The 25,954-nt window shown below is 37.9% G+C and overlaps 1 protein-coding gene across 2 annotated transcripts in view; it reads right to left on the bottom strand.

Annotated features, from left to right (window-relative positions):
- OBI1 (ORC ubiquitin ligase 1) overlaps positions 1–25,742 on the bottom strand; it is a 40,970-nt gene extending 15,228 nt beyond the window's left edge. Inside the window, exons 1-5 of one of the 2 annotated variants that reach the window (XM_072782671.1) lie at positions 25,585–25,742; positions 13,219–13,354; positions 11,057–11,148; positions 8,955–9,203; positions 5,205–5,293 (exon numbers count right to left, since the gene is read on the bottom strand). In XM_072782671.1, the coding sequence (XP_072638772.1) occupies positions 5,205–5,293; positions 8,955–9,203; positions 11,057–11,148; positions 13,219–13,354; positions 25,585–25,656 (638 nt within the window). In that variant the 5' untranslated portion in view covers positions 25,657–25,742. The remainder of the gene's footprint in view (positions 1–5,204; positions 5,294–8,954; positions 9,204–11,056; positions 11,149–13,218; positions 13,355–25,584) is intronic. The other variant, XM_072782672.1, reaches the window with a different exon arrangement.
- Between the last annotated feature and the right edge of the window lie 212 nt (positions 25,743–25,954).

Here is a 25,954-nt window from a genome sequence, read left to right as displayed (position 1 = left end):
GTTAGTAGCCAAAGGCAAGAACTGTTGCTCCACTAAAGGCTCATAATAGCTGGCACAATCCCTGCCCACAGGGGGGAAAAAAGGGCACAACTGAATAGAAAGATCTCAGACAGAGGACATGAAACTTTCAAATGCTTTATTTACAAGTCAATTCTTCATATCTCTTCAAGCTAAAAAAAAAAAAAAAAAATGACCAAAGAACTCCTAATTCTATCAAGGACAAGTTTATCTACATTCCTGGGCACAGTTTAGGAACAGTAATTGAAGCCAAGGGAATTCAGCAAAATGAGAAATGTTAACACTAAAGTCTTCCCTCAGCTTCTTCTCATTCTTGTTTTTCTACCATGTGGAGGTGTGACTCTTAGCATTGCTCACTAAACAGGAGACTAAGAATAGGACTTTCTGTTTAAAGCACAGAGTAATGGAGGTAGTAGTCATGCTAACCAGCTATTTAAGTGGGGATAATGATGGCCACAATGGAGAGATGTGCAAATTACATAGAGGACTTCTGATGAGTTTGAGAAGGAAGTCACCATGTTTCCTGAGCATAACTGGAGCTAAAGGGACTACTTAGTATCTCTAACAGCTCAAGCTGTTTCCCTGCAGCTCAGAATGCTTTCCTCCTAATAGAAACCTCTATCCTTCAAAGCCAGGCTCCAGTCCTGCCTCTTGATGAAGACTCTTTCCACTGAAGCACACTAGTCATTCTCAACTCCTATGGCTGTCTCTGCTATTTTACTTAGTATCTGTTTAGTGTCTGTTTTATGTCTTTTTGTCTCTTGCCTTCGGTAGATTATGAGTTTCCTAGAGGCAGAGACCATGTTTTATGGATTTTATTTTTTTATTACAAAAATGTTCAAGCATTCACAGAAGTAGAATAGTGTAGGTGATATATATGTGTAGTGTAGGTGAATATATTCATATTCATCACCCCCATATATTCATCACCTACATTCAATAATTATCAAGATTTTGTCTCATTTTCCTTATATATACATCCCTTTTCTTCTATTAAAATATTCTGTAGTCTATATTTAAGTATTCATTTCTAAAAGAAAATACGGACATTTTCTTAGGCAACCACAATACCTAAACAAAATTAACAGTAATCCCTTGGTATTACCTAATATCTAGTTTATAATCAAATTTATGCAATTGCCTCAAAAATGTCTTGACATGTTTTGTTATGAATCAATTTTCAAAGACGATCCATATACTGCATCTGATTATTATATCTCTTAATTCTTTTATTGTAAAGCATACCTCCCCTTCCCATTTTGCCAATGATTTTTTATTCATTTTTTAAGTTTAAAATCAATTAATTAACATATAATGTATTACTGTTTCATCAGAGGTAGGGTTTAGTGACTTATCAGTTGCATATAATAACCATCTACCGATTTTTCCTATTAAGTGTACCACATTCTGGATTTGTCTGTTTCCTCCTAGTCTTAAAAGCTATGTTTATCATGCATTTACTCAACAAGTATATATTAGGAGCAGAATATGAGCCAGAACTCTATAAAATGCAGTGCTACAACAGTGAATACAACTATAGTCCTGGCTCAGACAGAAGAAAGCCATACAAAATATTAAGTATTAGCAATTATAATATGTGCTATGAAGGGAAAGCACAAAGTAGTAAGAGAAATTATAGCAAGGGAACCTAACCTACTTTAGGGGTCAGCAGGAGTGTTTATTTTATATAGTTCAATGCATCTTGTACAATATTATGTAAATAAACATTCAGTACTCCCAGGCTGGCTGGGAGAGTAAATTTTCTTCAAATTATCAGCCTTGTAAGTTAAAGGACACATCACCATCTCTGAAGTTATGAACATCAAAACTGATTCTCTTAGGAGTCCATGTTAAAGAAAGCTGAAAGGGCAAACAAATTGTTTTCCCTAGGTGAAATAAACTATTTTAGAAGAGAAGAAAAATTCAAGAAATGCATATCAAGTCAAAGAAAAAGACCACATTTTCTGGACCACTAGTTTAAATATTAGGACATTTTTGACAAGGAACAGAATGGATATTATTGAAACCTAGAAGAACAAGCTTAGTAGAACTCCTGCCATATTGCTCAAAAGGGCTTTCAGGTTAAAGTTGAGGGAGGAAAACTATCCAGGCACACTTTAAGACTGGCTAGAATGGATGGAAACCAACAGAACAGAAAAACAGTAACAGAGGAGATTAATGATAATCCAGATTTTCATTTTAAAAGGTTACAGCACTATTTTTAAAGTATTACAAAATATATAACTTTCATACAGCACTATCTGCTTGAGACCAGTGTAAATGCTTAAGTCACCCTTGTCCACACCATATGTTAGTCTCGTTGGGAGCAAATACCTTCTGCTATGGCTTATACTGTATTCTCCACCCACTGCCAAATTCACATGTTGAAGCCCTAACCCTGAGTGTGACTATATATATTGATAGAGTCTTTAGGAGATAATTAAGGTTAAATGTGATCATATGGATGAGGCCTTAGTCTGACAGAACTGGTGCCTTATAAGAAGAGGAAAAAAAAAAGGAGTGCCTGGGTGACTCAATTGGCTAAGCATATGACTTGATTTCGGCTCAGGTTATGATCTCAGGATCATGAGATCAAGCCTTGTGCTGGGTGTGGCATGTAGCCTTGCTTAAGATTTTCTCTCCCCCTCTGCCCTCCCTCAACCTCCCACCAATCCCACCAAAAAAAAAAAAAAAAAGAAAGAAAATCAAAAATTTTCAAAAAAAAAATAAGAGGAAGAGACACCAAAACTCTCTTGCTGACATGTGAAGAAACAGTGTGAATGTGGCTGTCTGCAAGTCAAGAAGAGAGTGCGTGCCAAAAACTAAAACTGCTAAACCTTGATCTGGGACTTCTAGCCTCTAGATTGTTGAGCAAATAAATATTCCATGTTTAAGCCACTTTATCTTTAGTATTTTGCTATGACATCCTAAGCTGACAATTACACTTTCTTAATTCTTTTCTAGTATCAGAGATTTAAAGCTCTCTATTCTGCATGACTTGTAGAATATGCGTAATTTGAAGGATACATCAGAAACTAAAGCTATGTGTATAAAAAACATACCTTGATACCTAATCAAGAAGACAGAATAAAAATAATCAGTTAAGGCTCTTCCCAATGAAGGGAACAAAATGGAACAGATGGTTTTATTTGCTTGCATTTTTTAAATTCTTGAAATTTCATATTTTTTCAACACAAATAGGAGTTCTTCTCAGGTGAACCAGATCTGGGTATTTTCAGCTGTGGTCAGCTTCTCTCTGAATCCCACTAGAGTTTGGTGATGCAGAGTAAACAAGGCTATAAATCAAATGCAATGCATTTAATACCTCAATGCATTGCAAATTGATCTGGAATAGGGGTCAGTTCAAATCGTTTTTTAAGTGAAACTATTCCCCTCCCCTGAAGGAAAGAAATGGAAGTTAAAGATAGCAAGTCCTAAAGTTATAAGAGATTCAGAAGCATGGCTGCTTATTAGAAAAGACAGAGGCCAAGTTTGTTTAGGTAAGATTCTTCCTGTTATTTATCAGGTTGGAGCCATGGATATTTAAAAACACATCCTAGTGGCTGGCATTAAATCTGAAATCTGGTGGGCAACTTTTCAAGAAATAAAAGCTACAAACAAAATAGCTTTAGTTCCATTGAGCATACTGTGGGAAATGCAGCTAATGGACAAGCATTACTGTGACTGGCAAGGCGAGGTGCCAATAAATGAGAAGAGCAGAAATTCAAACCACCACATAACAGCAACATTTCCTAAGCTTATTTCACTAATTTGTCAAAGTAGAACATTATCTGAAGTGAAAGAAAAATGAGGTTGGAAAGCACAGGGGAAGGAACTATTTAAAAGTAAAAGCTATGCTTCTTTCTCTATTGGTTAGTTATCTCTGCTTTGAGTAATTATGGTATACTTCTACCATTTCCTGATACCACACTTGGTTTTACTAAAGGCAATGTTTTCTCTTTTTCACATGATAAGCAGAGAGCTACTTCTGGTAGGATAAATTTCCACTGGTTGCTTTTTCCATTGCCTTGCCTTTTCCAGTAGGAAGAAATGAAGTCTAGTGGTTACAGAAGGAAAATGTGGAGTTCTGATATGCCACTCCTCAGAGAGGGAGTGAAGGGCCATACTCTGCTTACTGGTCTTTTTTTCCCCTAAAGAAGAAAAATTTCAAGTGCTATCTCCCATCTTTTCTCCATCTTTAACTCTCAACTTCCAACTGTTTCTTATAATTTTAAACAAACTCTTACAGGTCAACACTTGTACTCTCTTATTTGGAATGGAATGAAAAATATTCCATCATAAAGGAAGAATAGATTTCCCTAATTGTATAATTAAAACCAGTCTAAAATTCAACAAATAATGCCTTAAATTCTATTTCAGGTAGGTGTTTTAGTATAATGGTTAATGTAATAGTGTAATGATTCTCAGTGAAGCAATACAGCATGACTCTGGACCTGGACTTCTTGGGTTCAAATCCTATTTCCACCACTTACTAGCTGTGCAGATTACATAAATTAACTTAATCTCTTTATGCCTCTTTCTCCTCATCTATAAATGGAGAACACTAATAGTACATAACAGGTTGTTGTACCTAGCAAAGAGAAAGCACTATACACATGTTAGCTACTATTAAGGTTATTTCAGAGACTATCTAAAGGGCATTATGTTAATCGCCCTCTTTGTTAGTACTATTAAACAGTTTTTAAATTAATTATTTATTTATTTTTAAAGATTTTATTTACTTATTCATGAGAGACACAGAGAGAGGCAGAAACAGGAGAAGCAGGCTCCATGCAAGGAGCCTGATGTAGAACTGGATCCCAGAACTCCAGGATCATGCCCTAGGCTGAAGGCAGGACACTCAACCACTGAGCCACCCAGGCATTCCCTATTAGACAGTTCTATGTAAAATCAAGTGAAAGTTCTGTCTTAGGTCACATAAAGCAATCCTCTTGCTAATCGGATAAGGAAAAAGGATAAGAATGAAATCCTTTCCTGAAAAATCAGTCTTAACTGACACAAAGATTTCACCCAATAACATAAGTATATACTTGACTTTTAGAGCCAAGACACTCTATTTAAATCTACGTTTCAATGAAAAGAGTCAAATGAAAAACACAATGATAGCAGCTTTTTCTAAAACACTGACATAATCTGAAACATTGCTTTGTGAGCAAAATACATACTTCTGGGGTGATCTGTTATCAACTTCAGCCTTCAGTCGTAAATTCTCTCTCACCAGGCCACCATTTTCCAATTTCAATTTTTTATTTGCCTTTAAAAAAGAGTTGAAAATAATTAAGCATTAGCTAAAACAAGTACTTTGTAAAAACTATGTCATGAGCCATCTGTATTTTTGAGAGTGCTACCAGAAAATAGAATACTAGAACATGGCCTTCAGAAACTTAAAATCACCACTGGGAATGACTTGTGAAACTGTGAACACAACCAAGCATTTTTAATCCATATTGCCCAAGCACTTTGCAATTCTCCTATCCAGGGAAATAAACAGAGCTATGTTAGTTAGCTTAGTGTCATTAAGGGACTATAGTAATGGCAAATAAGTTTTTTCCTTTTTTCACAAATGAATATTCTAAGTATAGTAACATTATACTATACGCAGTTATTTGCAAAACTAATGCTAAGAGTTAATTCTTATGAATTATGAGCTATGAGATTGATTTCTGGTTGCTACTTATTTTTTTTTTTTTAAAGATTTTATTTATTTATTTATTTATGAGAGACACAGAAAGAGGCAGGCAGAGAAATAGGCAGAGGGAGAAGCAGGCTCCATGCAGGGAGCCTGATGTGGGATTCGATCCTGGGTCTCCAGGATCACGCCCTGGGCTGAAGGCAGATGCTCAACCGCTGAGCCACCCAGGCATCCCTCTGGTTGCTACTTAAAAATAGCTTTTTAGTGATAACAAATCTAATATAATTAAACTACTTGTTTTCTTTCTTCAAAAGGCTTTCCCAAATGCCTTGGCTCACAACTTCTGGGACTCTCAAAATTGGGTCAATATTTTCTAATAAATTCTAAGGATTCTCTTTTGATAAAAAAAAAAAAAAAATCCAACTATGACTTTCTTTTTGAATTGTCCGATACCTACACATTGTCTAACAGAATATTAATTGCTAGAAAATTTAGAAGTTGAATATTGATTCTGGACAAAAAGTAGTGTACCTCAATTTTAGAGTCTTCTTAAAAGCTATTTAAATTCCTCAGTCATTGCATTTTTTAATTCCAATGACTAACACTCCCTAGCCTACAAACCAATCTCACTAACTTGATCAGAGAAACATATTTGACTAGAACACTGACATTTAAAACATTTTAAAGTGAATGGGTCACAAAAACTACTGTCAACAAAAAAGCTTAAACCAAAAGACTTAAAGATTTCAAAAACCTCGGGATCCCTGGGTGGCGCAGTGGTTTGGCGCCTGCCTTTGGCCCAGGGCGCGATCCTGGAGACCCGGGATCGAATCCCACATCGGGCTCCTGGTGCATGGAGCCTGCTTCTCCCTCTGCCTGTGTCTCTGCCTCTCTCTCTCTCTGTGACTATCATAAATAAATACAAATTTTAAAAAAAAAAAAGATTTCAAAAACCTGACCAATGTTTTTGACTAATTCCCAGAACTTCTGACTATATTACTTGTCCACCCACACATAAATACCCCAAGAGGATGACAAGAGAGGAAGGACAAAAAGCATTCTTCTGGGTACAACTAGCTCTTGTACTCAGACTCATCAGGGTTCTTTATTGGGCTCCTGAGTAGGTGCTCACCCTCATGGTTGCAAACAAACCAGTACTGTAGAGGGTTAATTCTTTAAGTGACTGATAAACACTATTACTGCCCCTCTGCAGATATAAAGAAAGTCATTTACTTCCTCATACACATAGACAATGAATAAAGCTCTCAAGCATAGCACCATAAGAGGAAGCACTTAGTGTATGCTTTTTGATGATGATGACAAGCTTAAATTAGAAACTCATTTGATTTCTTTTCCTCATCCCTTCCATACTGTATCGCTACATTTCAAGGTCTTTCACCAGTCCTGTGGCTCTCTAATATCCTCTTTATTGACTGGCTGGTTCCTCAACTATCAAAGGTCTTTTCTTTTTTCTTTTTTTCAACAATCAGAGGTATTTTTAGTTTAGGTGGGTAAAGATTACAAAGAGCAAAGTTCTGCCCATTTATTGCACCTAAGAGTAATGAAGACTTGAGCTAACTATTTTGCATTTGCAACACTGATTAGGTATTGATACAGGCCTCATGATGGTTTCAAAACTCACCTAGTCCTGGAAACATCAGAAAACAAGTCTATTTCACTCATTCTATGTAGTCTGAATGTTTTGTGCTCCTGTATTTGATTTATTGTATGTTATTTTGTACTTCACATTCAAATTTTGCTTCTACATTTTTAATTCATTTGTGCCCCAGTATATTGCCTAGTACTACCTAATACCACCACTAGACATCCAAAATGGGCTTATCAAATATCCCAAATAATTCTGAGGTCTCAGTGTAGCTTTGGGTATTGAATTTACCACCTGATCTTTAAAAGAGCAAAGAAAAACTTTTTTATGTATTTTTCTTTCACATATACCCCTTATACCACTTTTATAAGCTCTAGAGTAATGTTTTGATACAGATCCTGGTCTTCAAAGTAACATTTATTGCCAAAAATTTAAATCAAGTTTAATAACTATAAAAAGGAAACCACATAGAACTTAATGATGGGTCAAGAAGTTAAAGGGGACATTACTGTAACTTTCCAGCTTTCTTTCCTTTTCATATCCTCTTTTCGGACAAATCAACAGGCTAATGTTGGCCTTCAATACCCAAAGAAAGTACATTCCTCTAAACTTGGAACAAACTCAGTGCAATTATATCTGTTTTTTTTTTTTTTTTCTCTCTGAAAGCACTATGTTCCCTTCTTTCTCTCATTTTGGCCTTTCCTGAGCTTAAACAACATTTATTTTATAGGTGGGTATACAAAGATGGCTTAGTATTTACACTAAAGTTTCAGACTTCTATGCTACTTAGCTTTACTGAGGATCTGAGGGTCAGTGGTGGTACTTCTTTAAGGAGCTCATTAATGATTCCAAGGAGGCAGGATTCAATAATTCAGCACACTAACAATATCTGAAGGGAATGCAGACAGGTTAATGGGTGGTTGTGGACATGGATACCACAAAACCATCTCCATTCAGCACAGCAGGACTCCACTGCAGATAAACCTGAAATGAAAGCCAAAGGCTAGTCCCTTTGGCCAATAGAATTCTACAGCACTTGATTATAACAACTTCTCATACTGCTGGCATGGATCTCATCTCCTTTCCTAGATTGAAAAATCCTAGAGATTTGCCTTTTTCTCCTATGCTTTATCTTGCTGGATGAAAGAAAGAAAAATTTAAAAATACTCTTTTGCATAGAGTATTCTAAAATAGCTACTCAAAGGCTTCTTTGGAATTAGTCATTAAGTCCTTAACTATTTACAATCTTAAAAATCAGAGCATGGTAGTACTAGAAAAAATATGTTCCAAACCTTTCATTTTATAGGCAGGGAATTGGATACATGTTTTTTCTTATGCATATAGGGCAGTCACTGACATAAGCTTAAGAAAAAATCATGGCAAACCACAAAGCAGAGAAATAGAAACACATCCTTTAAATTGATGTCACTCTTCTACAAGAAGATGCAAACTCATACAGAAGCACTACAGTCTCCAATTATGGTCACAAATGGAACCACCTGATATTTCTTGGCAATTAATGATATTTAAGGAGAAAAAAGTTTAGCCACTGCTTATAAATGCTCATCCAGAGATTTTTGTACTTTTCAAAAATCTTCTAATGAGTCAAGATAATATGGCTATTTATATTTTTGAAGGTACTTAAAATACAGAATTTTAAAAACAACCACAACTTACTTCCTTTAACTTATCCACATCATCTTTTACTTTTTCATAGATTTCATTAGCTGTTCTAAGTTTTTTCTTCCACTCTGCCTCAGTTTCTGGGCCAATTTTACTTGGATTATCTGCAACTGGATGTTTATCTTCATTTTGGTTGCCTTGCATCACAGCTAAAGGATCCAGAATAGTTTTGATTTGTGACTCCAAGCTGAGATTTTTACTCTTAAGATCTTCTACTTCTTTCTGCAGACAATCTATTTCATCCTGAAAAAGAATTGCATGGCCATTATTAGACAGACACAGATTAAACACATATGTATGCTAACTTGAAGTCAATGTGTTTTTAAATTTTATACTCCCAAATTCTATAGGTATACAGATTCATTATGCATCAGAATGGTTGTGTGGGCAGAAAGTCACATACAGTTGAAATTCTCAAATGTATTTGACTCTGATAAAAACTGGCATTTCCATTGCTTTCATTTTAATTCAGTGACAGTTTGTGGTTAAAAAAAATATAGAAACATTGGGGTGCCTGGGTGGCTCAATAGGCTGAGCATCTGACTTTCGGTCTCAGCTCAGAACTTAATCTCAAGGATGTGAGTTCAAGCCATGTTGGGCTCCATGCTGGGTGTGGAGCCTACTAAAAAAATAATAAGTAAGTAAGTAAGTAAGTAAGTAAGTCAAATCTTTGATTTTATTGAAGATATCCAGAAAACAAGTCACATGAATTCAGCAAGGAAGCAGATTCTGCAGAAGAAAATTCTGAAGAAGAGGATGTTTAATTGTTTTAGTGAAGCAAATTGAAAAAAACAGTGTTGATCAAGATCACAATAGTTTTGATGTTTACATTTTTGTTTCTGCATTTGAAGTAGGAGTTTACATTCCTATATCATATCCATCCCTATACCATATAGGTTTACTGTATACCATATCCATCCACTTTCCATTCAGAATAATATATGTAGTTAATTTGGATATGAATATTAAAACATCATGTTGTGCTCCTTAAACACATACAATTTTTAGATTTTATTCATTTATTTATTTATTTGAGAGAGAGAGAGAGAGAGAGTGCGAGTGTGGACATGTGTGTGCACACAAGCCAGAGGAGGGACAAAAGGAGAAGGACAAGCAGACTCCCCGCTGAGTGGAGAGCCCTAAATGGGGCTCCATCCCAGGACTCTGAAATCATGACCTGAGCCAAAGTCAGATGCTTAACTGACTGAGCCACCCAGGTGCCCCAAATATATACAATTTTTATTAAAAAACAAAAACAGGGGCAGCCCTGGTGGCTCAGCTGTTTAGCACCACCTTCGGCCCGGGGCCTGATCTTGGAGACCCGGGATCGAGTCCCGCGTCGGGCTCCCTGCATGGAGCCTGCTTCTCCCTCTGCCTGTGTCTCTGCCTTTCTCTCTCTCTCCCTGTGTCTCTCATGAATAAATAAATAAAAATCTTAAAAAACAAACAAACAAACAAAGACACCAAAAAAACCCACAAAAAACCCAAAAAACCCCGCACTGGTTAACATAAAAAAAACAAATTAGAAAGTAGCATATTTCACACCAAAATCATTTTGCTGGCAGTTGACATAGGTATATTTATCTTACAAAAACTAATCAGACACAGAATTCTGAGGCAATTTATAGACAAACAAAATGGAATGAAAGTTATAGTCACTATTTACCAGAGCATTCACAATGCCCTGTGGGGGCTGAAGACTGACTTTCACAAGAGGGTTTATCTCCCAACTTGAGGGAGCAAATACCTACACAATGATGTGTCCGTTGAGGACAAATCTAAAACTAAAAAAAAAAAAAAGGAAAAAAAATGCTTACATTTGTTCCTATCTTCTATCTGAAATAGAAAAGGGAAAAAGAAGATATATTTTTAAGTACGCTCCACACCTAACATAGGCCTTGAACTCAGGACCCTGAGATCAAGAAGCACATGCTCTACTGACTGAGCCAGCCAAGTACCCCTCAAATAAGATATTTTTTAAATGGCATTTAAAGTAAGTTTTCACTGGATGTGTACTGTAAAAAGTCCAGAGACTGAGATAGCTGTTTTACCTTGAATTCAATGTTGTCCTCATTTAAATTATAATTCTTATTTACCTCATACTCTTTGTGGAGTAACTCAAGTCTAGTTTTCCGAAGGTGCTTCCTGACTGTATGGCTTAGCATAGGTTCACTTTCACTTGTTCCTCCTACAGGGGGGAAAAAAAAATCTAACTTTCATTCCAATTTAGGCAGTATGAAAACAAAGATAAATGGTTTTCTTATTGTCTTGTATAGTTCTTCAGCTTAATTTCTACCTTTTCCCTTATATACACACTTGGGGCTATCACCTAGTCCTTTTCTTGATCTCAACCTTGAGAAAAGATAAATATCAAATAACACCATAAAAAATATCTTCAGTAAAATATCTGGGTGATTACTTACCTGTGTATCTTATTATAATAAACGCAATGAAGGCAAAGGCTGTATGTTGTTAATTATCACATTTGGACTACTCCAAATTTGAATACAAGACAACTGTTAAATGATAATAAAACCAATGATTTTATTTATATTTAACCAATAATTATATATATATTATCCATATTATCAATTTAAATTTCAGTTGTCAAATATTTATATATATCTTAATATGATCTCATATATTATAATATATATTATTATAACCAATGTATTCAAACATATCTAGTTACTGGTAACACAAGTGAAAAGATTAATGCATCTTTTTACTGAATCTAACAACCCAGTTGCAATGGATTATGAATCACAGCATTGACTGTATGTCTGTAATTCAATACAAATATACTTAAAATGAATTCTTCCTGAGAGCTCTTCATTTATGCTGTGGTTACTTTCTTGTACTTCTTAGTATCACCATAGCAAAGGCATTTTACAGATGCTCATTTTCAGGACGTTCTATCCAAATCGAAGGGTGAAAGAACTATTTTACTTAAGAGAATTTATGAAATATCACTTAGATACGAATGAAGGCAGGAGAAAGGATGTGAAGAAAAGCCGAGGAAAACACATTCAAATTATTTTAATCATCAAAGTTCACTGCAGAAAAATACTCCTCCAGCAGATTTCACCCAGGTACCGAGAAGGAAACCTTGACACAATTTCTGATTTCCCCTTCAGATTTCTTAGTCCCAAAGTCCTACTAGTTCTTCGTTTATCCTAGTATCTATCTTCCTTTCCATTTCCACTGTAAAAATCTTAAGTCCATTTTCCCTAAATTGGGACTATTAAAATGTCTTCTTATGTTTTCTGAAAAGTGTTTTCTATACATAGCAAATGAGAGATTCACTTTAAATTTTTCCTAAAACAGAAACAAATAATTTTAATTTCTGCAATCTAAGTAAGATAACTTATATGAACAGAATAAAATCCAAACACTAAAAGAGCTCTTTAAATGTTTAATTTTTCAAGGATCTTCTAGTTCAACTTTTATTGTCCCTTTTATCCACACTGGTATGGCACTGAATGTTCTTTTTTATCCTTAAACCAGACTCACATTCTCCCTTAACTGGCTAGAGCCTCCTACATGACCTACTCACACAATGTCTTTCCGCTTCAGCCCAACCCGCATATCATCACCCCAGTAATATTCCTCAAGCACATTTTGGATCTTGCCACTTCCCTGTTCAAAACCATCAGCTCACTTCACCCTTATTCTCACCCATAGTGCCAGTCCATGAATGAGTTTATTACTCAAGATTCCATGCACTAAAGTCTCAAATTTATCTTTTCATCATTATTTCAGTAGTCAGACCCAAACTAAACTACTGATCATTTCTAAAAACATGCTTTGTATTTTCCTACTTCTGATCTTTAGGTCATGCTATTCCCTCTGTATGAAATGCCCTCCCCAATCTTTACCAGTTGAAATTTTATCCATCTTTCAATCTCTTAAGGCTACCTGCTTTATGAAGCCTTTCTTGATGTTCCCAGCTGAACTTCTTTGCCTGAACTCTACGGGCCTCTTTTGACCTTTAGCATCTGCTGCTTTAAACCATTAATATTTTGGTTCACATGCACAGCCTCTACCAGAATGTTAGTTCCAGGAGGCTCTAAGAGTTCTCATAGTGGCTAGTGCCCCTCATGTGCTTCACTTACAGATTATACAAAATGACCAATCCATCCAGAATATTGGCAAAATGACATCAGTGAAAATTGTCTATTTTAGTCTTCCTCCAAGTATACATTATTTAGAAATAGTTTCAAATTTGTTTTCATGTGTTTATAAAATAGGCCCTTACCAATAATCTCTTTGCAAGGATTTTCAGGTGTGATGGGAACTCTGCAAGCTGGACACTGGCTATTATTCTTCAACCACAAATCGATACAAATTGAACAAAACACATGGTTGTTGATGCATATAACAGGCTGGCGTACCTTTGAAAAAAGAAACATTACTTTTAGTACAGGGCAATAGTCAGAGTTAGTATCTCAATTGGTTTAGTTTATAATTTTTTTTTTTTTTTTTTTTTTATTCATGATAGGCACACAGTGAGAGAGAGAGAGGCAGAGACACAGGCAGAGGGAGAAGCAGGCTCCATGCACCGGGAGCCCGACGTGGGATCCGATCCCGGGTCTCCAGGATCGTGCCCTGGGCCAAAGGCAGGCGCCAAACCGCTGCGCCACCCAGGGATCCCTCAATTGGTTTAGTTTAGAGCAAACAAATAGTTTCTCTAGAGTATAGCAGAGTAAGTGCTTTAAGAGGAAATTATCCAGGATTTATAAAAATGCTGGTTTATAATTTAAACATCAAACAATGCTGACAGAAATACTGACATACGCTAAATAGAAAAATCTTTGACTCCATTTTAACAAGCACAAATATTAATACTTTAGATTTATACTGTCTTCTATTTTACAAAGGGCTTTCACATGCACTTTCTCTCTCTTTGCTTTTGTTTTAAATAGTCCTCCTGTGAGGTAAACACAGTAAATATACCTCACAAATAAGGAAACCAAAATGTGAAGAAATTAGGTGGCTCAGTCAGGATTAACTAGGTGTTCTGACTGTGTGTGGTTGTCTTATAAGACAGAAAATAGAAGAAACAAGTTACTTTAGTTTTCTGATATTGTGTTTGTTTACACATTTAATGTCTATCTTTCCTATTAAAAAGGAAGCGGCATGAGAGCAAGAACTTCCTTCATCTCATTCATTCCTAAGAAGACAGCCTAGTACACAGTAGGTACTCAATAAAAATTAGTTGAAGTAACTGCTATTAATTCAGTATTTAACACGAATTAGGGAATATAGCCAGAAGGAACAATAATTTAATATTCTTCAAGTAGCAAAAATTTTAAAATAAAACCCAAAATGACACAAAAATGCTTAGGCTCTCACTTGATTCACAAGGTAATGTTACTGTGGGACTCAGAACACTTTATAGCATTGTCAGTATTTTCCTGTCCTAATGATAATAAAAATGCCATTTTATAGTCTTTCTGCACTAGAGTCAGAAGATCAAGAGGAAGCAAAGAAAGTGGAGGGAGAAGGGAAGAGACAGAACTACCACAAACCACTTTCTGCAGAGAAAATGCTTGTGCTGTTGTACCTCTTGCCTCAGAAAGATAGTATTCATTAATTTGAAAGAAATCACAGATGTATGGTAATCCACGACAGGCAAGTAATTATTTTAAGTCTCACTGTAAAGAACTTCCTGGTCTTAGTCTGGCTTTCCAAACACTGAGATGGCTCCTTGATTATGAACATTAACATATGAAAACTAAACAGAGAAGATAATTTACCATGCATTTAGACTTCCTCTTGGAGAAAAATCAATTCTAATTCATTCAGTTCAGCTGATTTGACAGAGCTGATATGAATGAATGAATGAATGAATGAGACCATGAAGGACAGCTTCTCAAACTCTTCCAAAGTATTCCTACCTACAACAAGGAGTGAATGCTTATCTAGAAGGTATTCCTGGTCAGTCTCAAAAGGCAGATAAGTCTAAATTTCCTTTACAGGAATTTAATTCCTTTAAAAGGAATTAAAAAAAGTTTTTTCCTAAAACTGTTTTTTCCTAAAAAGTCATGTGATTTGTCCAAGTCTAAACCATCATATATTTATGGGTGTTTTCATTTCATCTTTAAAGTCATGAAATAGGGGTGCCTGGGTGGCTCAGTCTGTTGAGCATCTGCCTTCGGCTGGGGTTATGCTCCCAGAGTCCTGGAATCTGACCCATATCCTGCTCCTGCTCAGTGGGGGAACCTGCTTTTCCCTCTCCCTCTGCCTGCCACGCCTCTTGCTTGGGCTCTCTCTCTGTTTGCCTCTCTCCCCCTGTCAAATATGTAAATAAAATCTAAAAAAAAAAGAATAATAAATTTTTAAAAATAAAGTCATTTAATGTTTTTAAAAATAAAAAAATTCTCAAACTAAGTACCAGAAAGATACTGCCATATCTGTCCTAGAGCTTCATTCAACATACACACACAAACACACACACACACACACACACACACACACCCTAATTCCTACAATACTCCCAGAGGTAGATATACCCCCTAAATTAAGAAACTCAACTAAAAAAAGAGAAGTTATCCCCTTGGACTTTTAGAAGCAGTGATTTATTTTATTTTTTTAGTCATGAGTTCATCTAAAATGGATGAAAACCAATGGTCAAAACATAAAACTGCACATCTAAAAAGATTCAAGATGTTCTCCTACCCTTATAGGCTTCCTTCATTAGAAGCACATTTAAAGGAAGCAGTATTTTCAGGCAGCCCAAGTGGCTCAGCGGTTTAGCACCGCCTTCGGCCTGGAGCATGGTCCTGGGGACCTAGGATCTAGTCCTGTCGGGCTCCCTGCTTGGAGCCTGCTTCTCCCTCTGCCTGTGTCTCTGCCTCTCTCTGTCTCTCTCTCATGAATGAATAAATAAATAAAATCTTTTAAAAAATAATAAATAAATAAAGGAATCAGTATTTTCCATGTAATTCCTTCCACAACAAAGATTATCTCCCCAATCTAAAAGTGGTTTTGGATAACTTAGTGATTGGTACTATCATTAACTAAGGTGAGGAAGAGGAGGTCTCACATGTGGTAGAAATCAAGAATTCTGTTTTGGCCATGTTAAAACTGTGATGCCAGGTAGACTTGTAAATAGATAAGGCAGAGTCTGAGAATCACCAGCATACAAAATGATGGCATTTAAATCCACAGGACTAAGAAGATCCCTCCATGGGCAGAGTGGCTGGAGACAAGGCACTCCAGCAAGCAGAGGAAGGAAAAGGAAAAGCAATCAGCAAAGGGGGACTAGGAAGGAGGGGCCTATGCTAGAGGACAGGAGAGTATGGTCTTAAACAGAAGCCAAGAAAAGAAGTTTTCGAAGAGGAAGACAGTGGCCAAGCATGTCAAATAATAAGAGAATGAGCTTGGGGCGCCTGGGTGGCTCAGCTGGCAAAGTGTCAGACTCTTGATTTCAGCTCAGGTCATGATCTCAGGGTTGTGAAATGGGGCCCTGCATCAGGCTCCTGGCTAGGCATGGAGCCTGCTTCCCTCTTTCCTTATCTCTCTGCCCCACCCCTCTCCATCTCTAAAAGAAAGAGAGAGAGAGAGAGAGAGAGAGAGAATGAGAATGAGCTTGATATGAACAGAGAAAATAACTATGGGATTTAATTGCACGGAAGTCATTGTGATCTGTTACTGACAAACACTGACAGTTTCAGGAAATGGTAGGAATAGAAACTTGATTGAAGGCTGAGAGAGAGGGAATGGTTAAGTGATGACACAGAATATAGACAATTCCTTCATGTTTTGCTATAAAGGAATGAGCATAAAAATAAAGACCATGGTAAGAAATGACAATGAGAACGATACAGTAAAGAGGGCATATTAATGATGGAGGAAGAAGAGGAGGATTAGAGCCATAGGCAGCAAAGTCCCTAAGAAGTCAAGATGGAATGAAATCCAAAGCACAAAGCAGAGGTTTTGGCTTGTATGGGACTGAGGATCTATCTTTCAGTGTAACAAAAGGGAAAGCCAGGGAAGTGAGAAAAAATGCAAAGGAGCTGAAGATCTGTTGATGGAAAAATGAGAGAACTCATGTTCTAAAATTCCATTTGCTTATATTTTATTGTTAAATATGAGGTGAGGTTACCAGCTGAAAGTGAGAAGTGGGTAGGGCTATCAACTTGAGAAAACAGAAAAAGCAGCTATTTTGAAAAGACGGTAAATTTACTAGAAATTTATATGTAGCAGGACTACCAAACATTGTTGAGTTCCTATTTGAGATCTAAGATTTTGACTATAAACCAAAACCAAATTAACACTAGTGTGTATTTTTATTTTTTTAAGTCATTCTTTTTTTTTTTTAAGATTTTATTTATTTATTCATGAGAGACACAGAGGGAGAGAGGGAGAGAGAGAGAGAGAGAGAGAGGCAGAGACACAGGCAGAGGGAGAAGCAGGCTCCATTCAGGGAGTCCAACGTGGGACTCGATCCCGGGTCTCCAGGGTCAGGCCCTGGGCTGAAGGCAGCGTTGAGCCACCCAGGCTGCCCTAGTGTGTATTTTTCTTACCAATTTTTACCTGTGCAGTTTTAGGTGGGAAGCAAATGAATAGTTGGGTTTACCCAGAGTTGGATTTTTGCCAAGGAGAAAGAGAAAGACAAGGGACTGATGATAATAAATGACCATGGCTAACAAGGGACATGAGTATATGAATGGTAATGATGACAGTGAAAAAGTGATATTCATAAGTCAACAAATTGGTCTGGATAAGACTAAAGTAATGCTGGAGAGTAGGTATGATGAAAAGAGGATCAGAGTGAGATGCTTACAGTCAAAATACTGGAGGTGGTACAGCTCCTTTCTCTAATGTTTTTTTCCTGGGCCATCTTATCTGGCATAGTTCTATTTTCTCTCTTAATATCATGTATCGCATGTTAACATCTTTTCTATGACAACTCCTGAGAATCCTCTGTAACTGGACCTCAGTAAATGGCAAAGCTTAGGCTTTGAGAGACAAACTCCAGCTCTGCCACTTGAGCTGTTTGACCTTGGGTAAGCCCTTTAGTTACAATGAGCATAGGTTTCGGTCTCTAAAGATAGTGATTTAACTTAGTACACTCTTTTCATTCAGACATTAAGATTTAATAATGTAAATATATAAACATAGAGGGTTCCACATAGCAATCTCTCAAAAAAAGAAAAAAAGAAAAGATAATATTACCATTATCTCTGTGCCTCAGAGCCAACTCCTGTAAGGATCCTGGAGCTGCCTCAATCATAACATATCCAGACCCAAACTTGGCCTACTCCACACATTTGCTCCTCTTCTGGCACTCCTTATCTAAGTTAATGGCACTACCACCTCATTACTTGGGCTAAAATACAACCGTCTCTGACTCACCCTTTTTACTTAGCCTCACCATCCAATCAATTGGTCACCAAATCCTGGTATCATATATCAAGTCTAAGTAGCCAGAGATTTTAAGATGCACCATTATTTTATGTACCACTAAGAAAAAAGAATGAAAAATGCTGCCAATTACTATAAGATGCCATCATTTGTAAGGTACAGCCAGGTTTCAAAAAAGCTATAATGTGAAAAAATTACATCCTAGGATTGTCAAAATATGTCAAATCTACCTCTAAATGTTTTTGTTTTGTTTTATTTTACCTATCATCTATCCCTTCTTTTCCATCTTCACCTCAATAATGAGTTCAGGCTCTCATTCCTTCAGCTATGGATCTATTGTAGTGACCTCCTCCCAAGCTTCCTGGGAGGAAGTGAATTTGAAAAATATTCACTTCTGTCCACCCTTCAAACTGATGCAGAACTATCTTTCTACAATATGGATCAGCAGTGTTCACTGCTCTCCTGCAAAACGCAATGATTTTTCCCTGTTCACAGTTTTAAGAATAGCATTCAAAGAACAACATAATCTGGTTCTTAAACAGCCCTTTTATCTGCTATTTCAATACTGATCTTCTATTTCAATACTTGATATAACCTACACTTCAACCACACAGATCTACTGGATGTTCACCAAATTAACAAGAACAGTGGAGGCTTCTTGTTTACCATGCTCTCATTTCTTAGCTTAATAAATCTTCTTGGCCTCCAGCTTCCCCAATCAGAATTCTTTCCACCTTTTAAGATGAAAATCAAATGTTACCTCTTCTGCAAGGCCTTCATGAATCCTTTTTAGAATCCTTTGCAGAATAAGGTCTTTGTCTGATTTTCATAAGGGTACTCCTTAAGCATTGATTTCCCTGTTAGATTTCAGGCTCCTTGGGGGTAGGGGATGAGCATGCTCATCTTTGTACCCAACTACAGCACCTGATTTAATGCTCTGCACACTCTTAAGATTTTAAAAAGTGAATTTTGATGTAGTAAGATGAAAGATTAAGATAATGTTCCTAAAAGTGTCTCAAGAAGCAAAAAGTCAATGGCTACTGCCAAACTGTGAAAAAGCAAAAGTTTAACCTTCCCATTTAATGGCCAAATTCTATAGAGTAACCACCACAGGGAGATAACTTAGTTCTCTCTGCTAAGACCATTGGCAATGCCACCCACAGGAGAATCAGTGTCACTGTTTGATACCTGATATTGTCACTGTCATTGTGTTGGAGTTTTGAAACAGTTGACTAATTCAGTTCTTTGGACCAAGTACTTACCAGATGACAATTTCTAAACAATGGTTCAAATTTAGCTTAGGAGAATAGAAATCTATAAAGAAGAAATAACTACTAAAACAAATTACCTGTTATTTGTTTGACTGTAGCGTTCAGGAGCAAAATGCAAAGAATCTAGCTTTCCCTCAATTCCTGTCTAGCTATCTTCCTCTACCCAGATCCTGGTATATACAGTACCTAAACACACACATAATTTTCCTTAATATAATCTTCTTGATATAGAGAAATAGTCATAAGTTGCCTGTTATTAGACTGTATATCTATTTACTCTCAAATGAGATCTGTGGCATTAAAACAGTATTCTTATAAAATAAAAATGCTAGATGACAATGGCAAGTGACATGTACAATTCCAAACTCATCTGGAGTAAACATGTTGGAATGATACTCTAGGGCAATGCACCCTGAGGTTGGTGAGGAGGAGGGAGAGAAGAGAAAAGCAAGGTATGAAAAGTAGGCTCTGCTCATTGGAATGGGCCTGAGGGGGCAGTCCTAAGTGCAGAAAGATTAACTCTAAATCTGTAATTCTACTATGTTCTGTTCATTTCTTTTATTTGAAGATGTTTCAGTTTTAAGAGACCACTCTACCAACAAAGCTCCTTTCTTAAAAAATAGATGAACCTGAGAGAAGTCAAGAGGATTATTCATTATTAACCGTATTATCCTAGAATCACTTACTAGACGTTATTATACATTGGCTTAGGACAAGGTTTTTCAACTTCAGCACTACTGACATTTTGGACTGAGGATCTTTTTGTTGTAGGGAGTTCTCCTGTATACTGTAGAATGTTTAGCTAGCAGCATCCCTGAGTTCTACCCACTAACCATAACCAGCACACCCCTGGAGACAATCAGAAACATCTCTAGGCATTGCCAAATATGGGAGATGAAATCCACTCCCACCCCTTTGAGAATGAACCACTGATCTAGGGTAGTCACATGAATTTCCCTAACAACTTAATGACCCTGGTAGTATCAAATTCATTTTCAGCTGTGGAAATTGAGACTCAAGGAAATAATAATACAGGTTATATGTGGCAGACCAGTATTCAACCAACATTCAATATGACTCAAATGCAAATTGAGTGCTCTTTTAACTAAGAAATAGATTTTTCTTCCTTAGGACAGAGTTAGTAAATAACAGTCTGAGAGGAAGAAATAGAGGGCACATGCTCAAAGAACCAAGAGATTAGGATCAAGACTCTAGGATCAGTAGGGGCTATTGAAAAGGAGCACTGATGGAGGTGATGCGACAGAAAGGCAACTAAACCAACTGGCCTGGCAATTACACTTAAACTCAACTCCTCAGTCTTTTATCATCTTTACTAAAGACTAGTGCTAATCTTTCTTCAAAAAATATTATTTCTTGCACCTATGTCAAAATTTTATGGGTTTCATGAGGCAAGACCTAGAAACACCATGAAAAAGAAGACTGAAGTATAGAAATCATGGTAATAGCTCACCCCACCCCAAACTGGGAATTTGGAAACTTCAAAGTAAAACTTTTGGATTATTCTGCTTTGTTTCAAGAAATCTTTGGCTCTGGGCTAAAATTTAGGCTCTAGACTTTAAAACTGTGCTCCTGAACTAAGTTGCTTAAGGCCTATTCGCTTGGGTCATATTCATTTATGTCTAGGTAAAAGGAAAGATTTTGCCTCTCCTACCTAGAACGCTTTTAGGAATCTTATTTGTTTAGTAAACATGCCAGCTATTACATATCAACCTTAAGATTATTAGGATATATCAATATAAAAAATTTATTACACTCTAAGTATGTTAAAAAACTCACAATATTGAATATACAGTTTTTCAAGTATCTTCATTCTTCAAACTTAATTTGGAAAAGAGAAAAAAATGTAGTCCATATGGCTTTCTTCAAAGCAAATTACTTGTGACAGTTATGTATAAGACTGGTTCTTAAATCCACTCTTAGGAACTGAGAGGCAATCAGGACTCAAACCTGGACTCAGTGTACCGAGGTTGATGACATGCTGGCCAATCAACAAACAGCCTCTGATGAACACTGATGAATGAATTTAGTCAACCTAGAATGAGGATTCTAAGTTGTATAAGGCTTTGTACCTAGACTGACCTTGTCAACATTTTTAATCAACTATATGGGTATAAAGCAGGGCAAGTAGTCCTCTCTGAAGGAAAAAAAAAAAAAAAAGGATTCTTCCTATAGTACTCTTAGCTGGAAACAATCCACTCTATTACTGGACTCTATAAGAGAGAGACACCCCACACCTACAGAAGCTGATTTCATCTCAGATTATATCAGCTAGAGAGCTTGTCCTTACAAAAGTACAAATCTTAATATTATGCAGCTACATAAAGCTTGATTCCCTTCCAAACGAAAGACAGTTTATATTTAAAGATTCACTATCATGTCTATTCATTCCAACACAATTCCATTCCACTTACATTCAAACCTCAAATTCAACTCCTTTTCAAATGACTTCAAAATACTCTAGTTCATTTATATTTATCTTAAAGTGTGGTATCCTAAACTGGACTCATTCCCAAGTGAGGAATAACTGAACACGATATACTAATACCAAACAGCATCAGAAATCTAGTTGCTTGGCACTCCACTTCAGAATCTCCTTCATCCTTTTATAAAACTATGGGCCACATTGGGAGATACGTCACTCATGGAAAAATGCAGACATAGTCAATAAATGTATTACATGCAGACAATCTTTTGATTTCACAGCTTGAATCCTAATTGAAGAGATAAATGACTAGAATTATCTAGAGATAAACTGGTCTAGCAATCTGGTGTCAGGACCAAAATGCCATTTAACATATCCTGAGTTAGATCATTTAACCGATATCCTGAACTAGTTCATTCCTGTATTTCTGCTTGCTGGCCCACGAGACCAGGGCAAAGCGAAAAATTAAGGAGGAACAAGCAAGAACACACATTACACATAACTCATCCCACAAGATGTGTACCTACCTTCTTCAAGCCACACAGAGCTCTTGTGATATTGGCAAGGTTGCTAAACATTACTGAACAGAGAATTCATCTTTAAGACTGAGGTACAGACAAGCAGAAAATGCAAAATGTCTGAACGTCCAATTTTAAGGATATGTGTAACCAAAAGACAAAATACTGACAATGTGCATACTTAGGCTATCTCCACTAATTTCTTACCTCTCCATTCTTCCCCATTCCAATCAGCATCTATATACATACATCTATTCAGATTTGAGATCTCTCCCATCCCCACCTTCTCCTTTAAAGTAATATGCACTGCTTTTTTGTTTGTTTGTTTGTTTGTTTACAGTAACCTTTCAGGAATAATGGCCCTTAATTCTGTTGAACAATCAAAAGGAAAGGATCTTGCTAATGGTGGTATTTAGGAACTATAATGAGGGTGGCAAAACAATGTTATCTGGGAGAGGGCTAAGCAGAAAGGACCTTAGGTATATCCCAGAGTTGGCCAGAGATACTGTCAGGGAGGGGGAAGTGACATTGAGAACATGGTACTTACCTACCATAGGTCATGCTATCTCAAATACCCCTCAAATACTGGTATGTAGGGAGGGTAAATGGCCCAAGTATATCAGATTTGCTTTAACTATACAAAAGGCAACAGTTACAGGAACTAGTTAAGACCTCTGGACATACTGTGGCAATCTCTAGAACAAATAGGGTCCCACTCCATTGGGAAAGCAAATCTTCAAGTGAGTGCCCTGCCTCAGAAAGCAACTGGGAAGAACAGTTACTTGAAAGGCTGGTTGCCTCAGATGAGGTCTGTCTCAGTGCCCGCACCAAAGGTAAACATTTATTGAATATTATTCTGTCCCAGACCTTATGCTAAGCACTATTATATGAATCACTTGATTTAATCATCCCAAAATGTGAGGAAGGGTGTTGCTACCATTACCAGTCCCATCTTTCAGATAAGGAGACTGCTATGAAAGAGGTTAAATAACTTGTGCCAGGTCACATAGCTAGTAAATCGAAGAAGCTAGAACTCATGCAGTCTGAACATACAACACAGGCCTTCAACCACCACACCTTTATGCCTCCATAGGAAGACTGAAAAGGACACAAATAGTTCATCTTTTATTAGCATACTTCATTTCAGAACATAGCTAACCAACACAGGGGAAAAAAGAGAGAAAGGGAGGAAGGGAGGGAGGGAAGGAGACCCCAAGAGTGTCTGTCATGGAAGAGCTCATGTGAGTTTTTAGGAAGTAATCTACCAAAGACACAAATGGTAACAACAGAGGTTCAAACCAGAGACTGTAAGCCTTAGCTTTCTTAAGTTTAAACATTTCTTTTTACAAAATGGGGCAAACAGCCTATCTCAGGCACTGGTGGGAGGAGTAAATGAAGTCCTTAAATACATACTAAAGCATTCTGCAATCTGCAAAGCACTATGCTCTACTAGGTATCATCTTTGTTACATACAAAAAAGCACAGGAATGGAAAATCAACCAGGCAGAGCACATTTTCAACACAGCTGCAAGAGCCTGTTAACTAAGTGAAACTAGGTAAAATGCATGCAACTAAACAAATGAAAATTATTTCCCAAAGATACCTTTATCAGGTTTTAAGTGCTGGGAGCAAGTTCACTCAGAATTTAACACATACATGTGGGAGCTTCATGTCAGGAGCCAAACGCAGCCCAGCAAACACAAACATCATCTCCTCCTCCTCCCAGCTCTGTATGTAGGCGGTGGTAGCAAACTGCCAGCTCAAATACCCCCCTCCACGCAGCCATCCTTGATCTCCCCAGTCAGAATTGATCAAGCCATCCCCCTGTACGCTCTCACAGCACATCTGCTATTTCCCTGGCATTTCATTCTGAGGATTTCAAGTTATCCGTTGCTTCCAAGCCTGACTCGCTACCTTTTTTTTTTTTTTTTTTTTAAACTCAAGTGAATTCACACAGAATCCCAAACACCTAAGTAAGGCAGATAGATAGATGATCGTGTTGGCTGGCACTCAAATGTTTGCTCTAGGAAGTTTTTAGGTCTCAATTCTAAATCTGTGGCTGTCCTTTCAGTCTGCATTTTAAGATAAACACAGACACACCACAAATGTAAAAAAAAAAAAAAAAAACAATTCAGGGTGGTGGGGAAAAAAAATCTGATTGTTCATGCATAGGATCTTCCTTTCTTGATCGATGTGTTATAAACATAAATTCTCTTTTAAAAACCGAACAGAGGGGTACAAACGGAAAATGAGAGAGGGGACGAATGCCTCAGAGCCTTCAAAATTCCGTTTCTGATTCAGAACTACTCTTCCCTAACCTAGTTTCACAGACACGTTAGGCACCTCTTGCAACACAAAGGGAGGGTATTATTCTGTCTCATCACTGATCCGTCCCGGGAATCCAACGCCGGGCCTCTCTCGTTCTAAACACCACTGGGGGCGGGTTACGACTTACTTTTCAAATTTCGAAGCCAGGGCGAAGGCCACTCTCCAAAGGCTGGGCTAAGAAAAGGAGGGGCGGTTGGAAATGGAAAAGACCCCCCAACCAGCGCTGCAGGCGGGCCCAAGGGCACGAGCGCTCCGCCTGTGTAGGGGGCGAGGGGATCCTAGCAAGGCTCCCAGGAAACGTGCTTCAGGGGGCTGCACTACACACTAAACCGGGGGCGACGCGGCGTAAAACACTGTAGCGATTTCTTTTTGACGAGGCCTCCTCCGACGCCGGAGTCGACCCGGAGAGGCCGCCGGCGGAGGCACAACCGCCTGGCCGCCCTCCCTTCAGACCCCAGGCCGCTGTCATCCTCCTCCGAAAGGGCACACGGGTGAGCCCGGGAACCGCGCCGCGTTCCCTCCGTCCCCCAGGACGCGGCCTCCCGCCGCTTGAGGAGAACGCGAGCCGGCGCCTGCACCCATCTCGGCGCCCTCTCGCCCTGTCCCCGCCACACACGGGGACCGCCCTCGGCCCCGGAGGGCGACTTCATACCCGACCCTGTTTCCTAGAAGTGCCCAGAATCACCCATTACCTTCCCCAAGCAAATGTGGCACGTGATGGGCAGCGTGAGCGACAATGTAACGTTCTGCACGGTCTGAGCCATGGCAGCGTTCAGAAGCCCGCCAACACGGAAGTCCCGCCGACGGCGGCCTCTCGCCGCGTCTGGGGCCGCGCGAGGCCGGCTACGGCAGCCCGGCAGGGCCACAACCCGCCGGGGAAGGAAACGAAAACGCGCTTTCGAAACGCGCGGCCCCACCGCGGCTTTTCCTTTCCTTCCTTCCTTCCTTCCATTAAAAAAAAAAAAAAAAGAAAAAAGAAAAAAGAAAAAAAATCCCGGGTTGGGGAGCTGCAAGATTCTTGAGAATGAGAAGGAAGGCAGGATACTACAGTACTACAGGCAT

Source organism: Canis lupus, chromosome 17 (genome assembly GCF_048164855.1).
Source record: "Canis lupus baileyi chromosome 17, mCanLup2.hap1, whole genome shotgun sequence".
NCBI lineage: Eukaryota > Metazoa > Chordata > Mammalia > Carnivora > Canidae > Canis > Canis lupus.
This window is presented reverse-complemented; position numbering and strand designations above follow the sequence as displayed.